The sequence below is a fragment of the Poecilia mexicana genome, unplaced genomic scaffold (genome assembly GCF_051168715.1).
Source record: "Poecilia mexicana isolate PSO_F unplaced genomic scaffold, ASM5116871v1 scaffold_3, whole genome shotgun sequence".
Taxonomy (NCBI): Eukaryota; Metazoa; Chordata; class Actinopteri; order Cyprinodontiformes; family Poeciliidae; genus Poecilia; species Poecilia mexicana.
Window position 1 is genome coordinate 2,326,053 of NW_028263372.1, and position 12,126 is coordinate 2,338,178.

The 12,126-nt window shown below is 36.2% G+C and overlaps 1 protein-coding gene across 3 annotated transcripts in view; it reads left to right on the forward strand.

Moving 5' to 3' along the window:
• tmc3 (transmembrane channel like 3) overlaps positions 1-12,126 on the forward strand; it is a 123,810-nt gene that overhangs the window by 18,316 nt on the left and 93,368 nt on the right. For all 3 annotated transcript variants that reach the window (XM_088004041.1, XM_088004042.1, XM_088004043.1), the window contains exons 4-11: positions 3,348-3,429; positions 3,631-3,737; positions 7,837-7,935; positions 8,240-8,382; positions 8,486-8,633; positions 8,762-8,805; positions 10,069-10,216; positions 10,577-10,686. In XM_088004041.1, the coding sequence (XP_087860167.1) occupies positions 3,348-3,429; positions 3,631-3,737; positions 7,837-7,935; positions 8,240-8,382; positions 8,486-8,633; positions 8,762-8,805; positions 10,069-10,216; positions 10,577-10,686 (881 nt within the window). The remainder of the gene's footprint in view (positions 1-3,347; positions 3,430-3,630; positions 3,738-7,836; positions 7,936-8,239; positions 8,383-8,485; positions 8,634-8,761; positions 8,806-10,068; positions 10,217-10,576; positions 10,687-12,126) is intronic.

Sequence of the window (12,126 nt, forward strand, 5' to 3'; positions counted from 1 at the left end):
TAAATTGTCTGTTACAAACTGCCCTGCACATTTTATATGTCTGTTCTAGAACACTTGATGCAAATGATTGCATTAGCTCATCCTTTCCATCCAGAAACCTGCTAATCAGCCCTTTATTGAGGCCAGCTGTGTTACAGAAGGAAACACCTGACCAATGCAGGGCAGGCTGACCTGAGGACTGAGCAGTTTAAAATATTTACATTGCAGAATTCCAAATGAAAATTGGGAATTTTCATTTCCAATTTTCAGTGTTCAGTGAAAACTTATGGATGAACACATCCATAAGTGAACACAGTCATTATTCAAACAGTTTGAAATAACTGTTAGAGTTGCTATTGAAAAAAAACAACAAAATGGCAAGTTTGTTAATTTCTACCTTATATTACACATTTCTATCCACTCACTGTTCAGCAGTCATGTTGAAGAATCTTCAGTGTAATATAAAACCAAAAAATAAAATGGATCCAAAACCTTCAATCATTACTGTATTCTATTTTTGTAGCTTTGTTCTATGAAGATTATGTTGAGTTTAAACTATTTTAAGCCCCAAACAATCTATTTTAGTGTCTCTAGGATATTTGAAAACACGAGATTTGAATAAATTAGAACTGCACAGATTAGAAGGAACACAGCTTTATTCATCTTCATTAGATCCAGATCAGATGGTCAAAATTCAAATATATTTAGTTACTTCAAACCAGTAATATACAGATTGTTCTTGCACGCCAAAGTTATAAGAACATTGGCCAGATTTTGTTAAATGAATGTGTCACCAGTGCATTTGACCAGGTGTTCTCTGCTCCAGAAAGGTGTAGGCCTCTGGATATCCTGAAGTTGTGAACCCACTGGGAGTCTGTGAAGGATGACACGGAGACAAAAGACCTGCAACTGTGACAGTTTAACATCTGAAAATATACATGATAAAAACATTAATTAATGTGTGGTGCCAACTAGCTGTAGTTTTGACAAAAACAACAGAGGTTTCACAGTAGTAATATTTAATAAATTAGAATGAGTTACAAGGAGGCTTGCACTTTTTAAAAATAACATTTAAGCAGGTAATAAACATATTTTTCACTGCTGATGCAATATTCTAAACCTAAATGCCATGTTTTCATTAATTGTAACCAAGAAGTCATCATTGACATGAATAAAAGTTTTGAAAAGTCTGTGTAATTACTCTACAAAGAGTTTATTTGTGAGCTGAATAACTTAAATATATTAACTTTTCATTAACACTCTACTTGATTAAATATGAGTGTAGTTGGAAAATAATTAGCATTAGTTTACCTAGCAACATCTGGGCAAGCGGAGGACTCCAGAAGCTTCAATTGTAAACCAACGTCAGCAGCCACTTCGTCCAAACTATGAACACCCAGACAAAACTCTGGTGAACCTCAGAGTCCATATGAGTCGCTCACATGTTCTGTCTGAGTGTCCATGCGAAAAATAATAAAGTCAGGAGTTATAGCACTATTTTCTAAAGAAGTTGCCAAGCTCCAGCTCACCGATAAGCCGGTGGTAGGTTGCTATCTTTCTTGAAGCAAAGTATGGTGCAACGCTAACCAACCAATTGGGAGAAGTTGAAGCCTGATGACGTTGCCACTCCTCATTATCATATTATCATTTACCCTTTTCCCAGTAACTGGGAAAAAGAGTAAATGAAAAAAGAAAATTCAAAAAGGATGAATGAAAAATAATAAATAGAAATGGAAAATTGAAAAAGGATAAATGAAAATAGAAAATTGAAAATGGGAAAAGGATAAATTAATAAGGAAGAAAATATGTATAAAAGAATAAATATAAATAAGAATAAAGATGCCAGTTACTCATTTCCTTTTTACTTCTCTATTTATTTATTTAATTTTGGCTGAAATGGCTCTCCATAGACACGCAGATCAGTAGGCCATGCCCAGAGGCACATTGACACGTGGCAGAAGGAAGCTGGAAACAAACCCCCAACCTTCCATTCACAAGAAGACTACTCTACCCACAGAGTCACAGTCGCATATCCGTCACATGGAACTGCATGCTGGGGGAAAGTACATCCTCTTCTTCTTTTACCATATTAAGACTGGTGACAGCCAACTTAAAGGGACTTTCCTGCCACCTCCTGATGCAGGACATTGTGTCTGATTCCCCATTTCACTTCTCATAACTTCAATAAAAACCATTCACATAAAGTTTAAATAACAATCTTGTTTGTTTTAGAACTTTAATTATTTAGACTTTGTCAGTACATATTAACCAATCACATTCAGTACATTCTAGAATTGATTAGATGATGTAGATAATTAATTTAAAAGCACATATATATAAAAATATGAGATTTTGAGTAAAATTAAAAAGATGTAAATGCATAAAACTTAACTCTGGCACAAATTATTTCTCTTCTTTTACCGTTTTGGCAGCCAACTTAAAGAAACATTACCGCCTACTGGTGCAAGACATGATTTTTGTTTTCCTATTTCGCTTCTCATAACTTGAATGAAAACCAAACTAAATAAAAAAAAAACAGATTCTTGTTTGTTTTACAACTTTAAAATGTCTAAGTATATGCTAACTAACTCCATTCCACATATATTCGAATTGATTAGATTACGTAGACAATAAATTAAAAGGCATTTATATAAAAATATGAGTTTCTACATAAAATCAACTAGATGTAAATGCATAAAACTTAACTCTGCCACTAATCATTTCTATGAGTGTAACCAGATGCTCGATCCACCTCAACTAGTTCCTCTCGACGTGAAAGAGCAGCAGCTCTACTCTGAGTCTCTCCCGGGCGACCGAGCTTCTCACCCTCAGCAGAGTCCTGGAGGGCGCATGGGAGTTCGCCCAATCAGTCCACATGTGTTTTGTGGACTTGGAGAAGGGTTAGACTGAGTCCCTTAAGCCATGGAAAAGGGTAGAGGAGTTTAAGTATCTTGGGATCTTGTTCACGAATGAGGGAAAAATGGAGCAGCAGATCAACAGGCGGATTGGCACAGCATCTACAGTGAAGTGGGTCCTGTACCAGTCTATTATGGTGAAGAGAAAACTGAGTCAAAAAGCGAAGCTCTTGATTTACCGGTCAATCTACTTTCCTACCCTCATCTATGGCCATGAGCTTTGGGTCATGACCGAAAGAACGAGGTCACGGATACAAGTGGCTGAAATGAGTTTTCTCCGAAGGATGTCTGGGCTCTCCCATGGAGTTAGATTTAGGGGTTAGGGATAAAATATGATAAACTACAATGGATGAACTGAAGAGAATTTAGAACTTTAGAACAAGATATTATCTTCTGCATTGTGCTAATGCCACTCTTCTGGCTTTGTGCTTTTTTAATTTTTCTCCTCTGTAGCTGCTGAAAAAACTTTACCGTGTGCTTTACAACATTGTTGTTACATTCATTCCGTGGGAAGTGAGGATCAAAAAAATTGAAAGTAAGTAATGTTTTTCTGCAGAGTCAAAGTGATGCTGCTATAAGTGTGTTGCCTTTTCTTCCCTTGTTTCTGTACATTTTGTTTTAAAGGGCAGATTTATTTATAATCTAATTAGTGTTTGTTGCTATTAGGGGGGAAAATAAATGACAGTATTTGAAATGTTTTCCATAAATTTTTAATAGCATTTTTATTTTTCTTGAGGTCACTTTGGATCAGGCGTGGCCTCCTATTTTATCTTTCTTCGCTGGTTGTTTGGGATTAACATCGTCCTCACCATCATGACAGGATCTTTTGTGGTCCTACCAGAGGTCAGTGTCCATAGTCTCAGTTGAAAATGCAAATTCACATTTACATATACTGAACCAAACTTTAGCAAAGGCAAAAATAACTAGAAAGTGTGCATTTCCTGCGAAAATGCAAGTGTCAATGCTGAATGCTTTTGTTGAAAATGCCAAAACGTTTGACGTTAACTGCTGAAGACTTGTAGAAATGTCAGAAATGGGCAGAAGCACCAGAACAAATTATAATCCTGCAAAGTGCTTAAATGGTATTATCATAATAGAAAAACTGTTGAAGAGGAGTAATAGCTTTTGGACAATGCAAAAATTACACCCACATAGTATTAGAAGTAATATATTGTATACAATGTAAAAACAAACCTCATGTAAAACCTAAAATTTGAAAAGGACAGAAATTTTCCCTAATCCTTCTGATAAAAATGGTGGGTTAATGAAAGCCATATTGACATTTGTAGAGGCATCGTTTAGCATGGTGACTACAAAAACCATGTGGAAAAAGCAATGTCAAAAGCTCAAATTATTCCCAGGTGTTAAACAGCATAAAAGCTGTTAAACTGCCCAACTTCAAAATGGCCACTGCCTTGTTTCCTCCATGACACCTCTGAAACTGGATGATTGATTGCCATTAATAGGCAGGACCTGAAACATCCACTGTGAAACACAACGGACATTTTATATTGTAATTCTCAATTCTGCCACATGATGGAGCAGTTTCCCCCATAGGATTAAAAATGAATAAAAAGCTGAATATTATAAAAAGTATGAAGGTTATGAATACCAAGAGATATAGCTGGCTTTAGGAGAGCAAGCTGAATAGTATAAAAGTTGAATGGTGAAAATAGCACAAAGTATGCAGGAGAAGAAGCGCAGAGGTTGAGACGGCCAGGTTTAAATATTCTGTGCTCCAAATTAACAGATCAGTAACACCTGTAAAGAGGGGGAGCTCAAGGGCAGACACCAAAAACACCTGCATCCCACCTCATAAGGCCCAGGGCCATAACATCCTCTTCTAAGCAAGTTCCTTTCTATTCCTGTTTCTGTAGTCATAACTTGATTGGTCGTAGGTTATAGGACGAGAGCAAACAGCAACATTTAGTTTATCCTCCATAGTTGTTTTTTTTTCTCATATCACGTCAGAAAATTTACCACTACACCACATAGCTGAGTCTCTTTGATTGGTTGATAGTCCGCATCGAGTGGCAAAAGTTGTGATTTTCCAACTCTAGCATTGGACTTGTGCCAAATGCTCAAAACACTTCAAATTATGCAGCACTGGATGTGCGAATTGCGCCGTGACGCGCCCTAGACAGGCCTCCAAATAGACTTTGAATTTAAACCAGATGTGCCTGACACGTTTGGTGTGAACGCAGCATTAGAAGAAAATATACTGCTCAAAAAAATAAAGGGAACATTTCACTTTAATTTTGTGTGTGGCTCCAAATCCAGGCCTCCATTGGTTAATAAATTTGATTTCCATTGATGATTTTGGTGTGATTTTGTTGTCAGCACATTCAACTTTGTACAGAACAAAGTATTCAATGAGAATATTTCATTCATTCAGATCTAGGATGTGTTATTTGAGTGTTCCCTTTATTTTTTGAGCAGTGTATATTCCACCAAGACCAGTAAGAAAACATATTTTGTTTCAATTGTTTAACTTGAGGGGGAAAAAAGCAAAAAAAAATATTGTAAAACTTTTGTTCCAAAACAAATTCTGATGACATAAAATATCCCTCTTATGAGATATGCTGAAAGCTAGTTCTGATGTTGATTACGTTGTCATGTTGTATAAGGAGTGTGCCTAAGATTATAATTTAAATTTATATGAATGAAAGGCATTTATCTTAGTACTTCCCAGCCAGATCACATAATCCTAAAGAGGTCTTTATTACATAAAAAAAATGTCAATCAATCACTGAGTCACCCAATTTTATTTATAAAGCACCCTTCATATTAAAAGCAACTCAAAGTGCACAATAAAATCAATAAACAATCAATAAAACAAACCCACAAAAACAAACAATGGGTCTTGAGCCTGCTCTTAAAGACAGCAACATTTTCTGCGGCCCTGAGGTTCTCTGGCAGATTGTTCCACAAACGGGTTCAATAATACTGGAATGAAGCCTCACCATTCTGACTCTTGAAACTGTTAATAGTCCAGTGCCAGAGGACGTCAGAGTCCACAGAGGTTCATAAGGTAATAGCAGCTCTGCAAGGTAAGATGGTACAAAATCATTAAGACTTAAAAACCAAAAGAATCTTAAAATCAAGCCTGAGGGGTACTGGGAGTCACTGCAATGATTTTAAAACAGGTGTGATGTGAGCCTGTCTTCTGGTCTTGGTTAGCACTCGAGCAGCAGAGTTTTGTAACAGCTGAAGGCTGTGCAGAGTGTTTTTAGAGAAACTAGGAAGCAGGGCATTACAATAATCTACACAGCTGGAAATAAAAGCATCAGTCTCAGTATCAGAGAAAGAGAATAGGGCGAACTCTAGCTATATATTAGATTTAAAAAAATCCTGTTTTCACTATTTGTTTAATGTGTGGAATAACTGAGCTCACAGTCAAGAAGAACACCCAGGCTTCTGACTTGTTTTGAAGGTTTAAAAGACGCAGTTTGTATTTTTTCAATTAGAATGTCTTTCTGATCCTCTGGTCCAATGATTAAAACTTCTGTTTTGTCCTGGTTGAGCTGGAGAAAGTTCTGTACCATCCAGGCCTTTATGTCTGAAATGTAATTAAAAAGTGCAGTGATTGGCTGGGGGTCGTCATGAGACAACGAGACATAGAGCTGAGAGTCATCAGATTCCTGATGACTCTACCAAGCGGCAAGAAATACAAATTAAAATGTAGGGGACCTAAAATAGAGCCTTGGGGGACGCCACAGTTAACATCATGGACCTGAGAGGAACACACTGACCATAAAAGTTCTATCTGTGAGATAGGAGCTGAACCAGTGAAGAACAGTACCAGAAAGGCCAACCAGATGTTGTAGTCTATTTAAAAGAATTTGGTGATCCACTATATCATTATAACTAATGAAAAAAAACTAATAATTTTTCACCAAGCATTATGTAGCATATTAATTCCATCCAAATTCTGTGTAGCTTTTACTGTGATTCTAAGGACAACGTATATGTTAGGAGTAATTGATTTAGAGTTCTGCCCTAAGCACAGAAATAAATTAGCTCCGTTTAGCCTCTCAGTAACTTATATAACCAACATAAGTCCAAAATGATCACAGTTGATTTATGAGATGTTTGGTTTGGACTCACAGTGGAGGAGTAATCATAATGAGTAACTGTGAGGCTGAAAATTGGACTCCAGTTTCTTCTCACAACCTTACCTACCAGTCTGTAAATGCTTTTTTGTCTGTGAATAGGTGATATGATTTTTAATGTCAAAATACTTTGAGTTTTAATTAAAACAAAAACTAAAAGTAGACTTTTCTGTTCCACTTTATTGTAAGGTATTACAATTTATTACCAATGTTCAAAATGTAGAGATAATTCAATTTATTTTCTTTTGTTTTTTTCCCTCTGTAAACAATAATTTGTCTTTTTATAGAGCATTATTCATAGCTGAAAACTTATCCCTGGGGAATATGTTCAAACTGCAGAGAACCAAAGAGGAGGAAACATGATGCTGGATTTATTGTTGTTAGTGACATGCAGACACAAGCAATTTCCAGTGACATTACTTACACTGTCATCCTTGCAGTGTAATCTTATAGTTCTGTTTATCTATTTGTATCACCCAGGTTTTAATAACCTTGTTATTCTCCACATTCAAAAATGGTTGGATTTTCTATTTTTAGTGATTAAAATCATTGACCATCGAACACTAAGGAGGTTCTGTCAGTTTCCTATTTTTGTTTTTTTTTTAATGCTGTAGCTTATGTGACCAGATATGAAATGCTATATGTGTGTGGCTCATCTAAACTTGACAATATGACGGGGTTTTTTGTAACAAATATGTCCTTTCTAGTGTATCTGTATGGTGTAAATGTTGAAGGTTTGCTGTGTTTCTTTGAGACGCCACCTGTCAGATTTTCCCTGATGCAAGTGTGATAAAATTGATCTTTTCTGCATTTATCTTATCCTGTTCCAGCTGTTGGCTGGAGCTCCATTTGGAACAACAAGAAGTAAAACTATCCCCAAAGAGCATCTTGCATCAGCCCAAGACTTGGACACCATCTGGTCTCTTGGGGCAAGCCTCTCATTCCTCTTACTGTTGGTCAATAACACTATATATAGACACAATAGATCTTCACTTAAACATGAATTTAGTGCCTCCTTTTTTTTCAAGGTCAGTTTAATCAATTTCTTCTACCATAAGTCACTAAGTTATGGTATGATCATTCTTTCTACATCATTCTTTTCCTTGTAGAGTTATATTTAATTTAACATGCAACATACTGTATATTAGCTGTAGTTCTCATCCCTTTTATTAGAATCATCCTCAATATATACATTTTTATATATAACTGTATTTTGTGTATGATTCACCACAGGGTTACCTGCAGTACTCTGTTTTATTCTATGGTTATTATGGCAGCGTGAGGAAGATTGGCAGTGCTGGATACCGGCTCCCACTTGCATACTTCCTTGTTGGGATGGCTGTTTTTGCCTACAGTTTCATCATCCTGTTACGCAAGTAATGTTTGTGCTATTTACTACCTATCTAAAGGTTCTTATCATGTATTTTCAGCTCCAGTCTGTCTACTCTTAAAAAAAAATACATTTAATGTTTCCACCAGAATGGCAAAGAACTCTCGTCTGAGTCTGGCCAGTGCTTCTGATGAAAACTTCACATTCTGTTGGAGAGTTTTCTGTGCCTGGGATTACCTGATTGGTAACCCGGAAGCTGCAGAGTGCAAAGGAGCTGCAATCGTCAACAACATCAGGGTCAGTTAAACACTTACACAAAACTCTTGCAAACAATCTAACCTGGATTAAACTCAATTAATCTGAGAATTGAAATCGAAACAAATCTTGAATTTAACAAGTGGGTTGATTCATGTTGTTTTGAACAGGAAGCAATTGTTGAAGAGCAAGAAAAGAAGAAGGATACGAGCCTGTAAGTGTTTTCTGTGTATAACCTTTTGTTTTTTGGCACTAACAAAGACTCCTCTAGTTAAATAAGAGAAAAAAGCATGAGCATGTTCCAATTTTAACAGTGTTTCTGAATCAGATTCATAGTGCCTATTATATCTGAGTGGATTCTTGGTCATGTTGGCTTTCAAGAAAAGATAAAAATGTCCTTGATTGATTCTCAGTCCCCCTCAGATTATGAAAGTGAGAATAAAAATCTTTAGGTGTATTTAAACTGGTTGCCCTGAACCTTCCATGTTTATTTTAATCACTCTGTTGCAGTTCCTTTAAGGGCTTAAACAAAGCTTAAATTGGGTTCATTAGGCCCAGTTAAAAATGGCCACTCCATTGCTGTCCATCACTGTTGCTGCAGCCTTTGTTACAAAGAGACAAGAAAAATCATTAGACCAGAGCGATTTTAGATCTCCCCTGTTGTATTCGGCAAGCCCAACTGGTGGGCCAGTAAATATTTTATTCACATTTTTATGTTTATTTATTTTAAATTAATTCATTTACAGAGAAGTACATTTATGTATGTCTTGATTTAAGAAGATGACTTGGCCATGATTTTTCCAGGATTGGCATTCAAACAGGGGTTTAGACAACGTTTGCTTGAATATGAGAAACTTAAATGGAAGGGCCTGCAGAGAGGCAACAAGGGGCGTAGAAGTCGCCCTGCCCCTGTTACTCCTCTGAGCTCTTATTTTCTCTGGTTCTGTTTTGTCTGCTGTCATTTTCATTGGATTTATGGTTTTCATTCTGCTCTGGCTCCTTGTGTCTTTTTTAATTTTTTTGTGCTCATCATCTTTCATTAAATATTTTCAAAATCTACACCTCCGCTGTTCTGCAGTTGAGTCTACAATCAACCTACAACACATCATGACAAAAATATTCTAAACTATTATTTTATCATGAATATTATAATATTATTTGTTTTATTTTCAAATAAAAATAGGCAAAAAATATTTTGTTCTAAAATTATTTTTCCATTGCATTGTACTTTTTTTATCTTTAGAGAGATGTCTATCTCATTTCCTGCCATAAAAACTATAAAAGCAGTAAATTCTAAATCTGCCAGGGGATTTTAGGCTTAGCTTAACTTAATTTTACTGTGTAATCGCAACATAGACCAGAAAACATCTAGCACTGAGGGTTCACTGATAAAATGTACTGAATGTAAAGCTTTTTTTTTTCTTTATACATTTTTGAGTTCCACTAAATTCATTTGATCAATTATTTTTTTCTTCAGGGCAGTTCTCATCAGTCTGCGTATTTTAGCCAATATCCTGGTTTTGCTGTCACTAGCTGGGAGCATCTACATCATCTATTTTGTGGTAGACCGATCCCAGAAACTGGAGCAGGAAAAGCCAGAGCTGACGTTGTGGGAGAAGAATGAGGTACTGAAGCAAGATATATATCATAATTATTGGTTTCATTTGATTACTCAACATCCAGTAGAGGTAGGGACCAAATGGAAACTGGAAACAAAACTGAACAAAGGGAAAACAGCACCCAGAGAGAGGATTGTTTCTTTTTTTCAGAGTTTTAGTCAACCTACTTGCTGATCTCACTGGGTGATTTTAGCAAACTGTAGTTGTCCAGTCAGTAACACGTCTTAAAATTTCCAGGTTTCTCACTTTCTGTTGAGCTGTTGTTTTTTATTGTTTTGCCTGGTCTGGTGTAGTTTATTTTGTGAAAGGGACATATATCTTTTTTTCTTTTTATTTTAAATTGCTGTCTTATTTGTGTCCCTTCAGGTGAGTGTGGTGGTCTCACTCATCACTATGATTGCCCCTTCTGCTTTTGAGCTGGTTGCCCAGTTGGAGATGTATCACCCAAGAACCTCTCTGAGATTCCAGCTGGCCAGGTAATAATTTAACTGACCATTATCTGCATAATGTATCCTTAGTTGTGAATTCTGATAAAGTCTTTTTTTTTATAATGTAATTTTCCTAGTAACATAACATTAACCAACATCAATATTTTTCACCATGGACATGTAGATTGGAATAAAGTCTGCTTCTTTTAATTTCTTTAGTTTCATTTTTATTTTTACCAAAGTCAAGCTGTTTTTTTTTTTTTTAATTAATCCAGTTTAAGCAGAGTGTGTATCTCCCATTCACACTGTTTTGAGATCAATATTTTCTAATCCTGGTATTGCCAATTAGTTCATACCATTATTCCACCTTAGTTTCACCCAGCTGTTCTGTATTCATTTACTGTACTCAACTGATTTCCATGTCACATTCACATCACAACATTATTTAAGCTCCTTGGTTTCATACATTCACTGGATTCTTGTGTCAAACTTTTGTTGTTGCTCAGGTTCCTCCTTATTTCCATGTGTTCTGTAAGTTTAGTTTTCATCATTGACAATATCAGCCCCAGAGTATGGAAGGGCGGTACAAAAGAGCTTAGTGAAATTCTGCAGCACCTATTGAACTTTAACATGCCCCAGAGGTCATTTTCAGTACTGTGGTAGACAGCCTGTGTTGTTCCACTGCCTAAGAAAGCTTATCAGTCAGTATACAGAAACTCTGGCATGCCACATCTCAGCTAGCATTGATCGTTAAGACACCAACCCCTGAACATTGCCAAGAATGTTCAGCAGACATCAAATGAAACACCATTAAACATTCAGTGCACATTGTCTGCAGATGTTCAACCAATGTTCACTGAATGATTGCAGACAACATTTGACATTTAAAGGTGTGTAAGTTTGACGTCCAGCAGGCATCGTCTGCAAACGTTCATTAAATGTTTACAGATAACATAGCCAACTCAAACATTAATATGACCTGTAATAATGACATTAAAGACAACCAAGGGAAAAGAAATTATACAAAATCACTTTATTACCTAACCCATAGTCTAGTATGTTTTTACATACTAGACATTATCAGTGAAACATTCATTGGCAAGAGCATGCAATGGGATTAATAAGACATGCAAAATAAAAATAAAATAAACATCCAGTGCTTGGAAAATATGATTATGATTAAAGGTGTAGAGTTCCCAAAACCAAGTAAGAGGAGCACTACAATACATTTTGAAGTAATATTACTGAAGTAATAAAAATCCACCCAAGGAATTACTCTGACCATGCAACACAAATTACTCCCTACTCGTCATATATGGACGCTCGGTCAGGTTCCCTCTGAGTCGCATGTTCAGGAAACGGGTATCCTCTTCTCGTCAGGAATCGACATTCAGGCAGGGTGAATTGAATGTTGAAAAATAAGCAGCACATATTCAGAGATCTGAAGTAAAATAAACAACATTGTTAAGCATACAAATACATCAACTG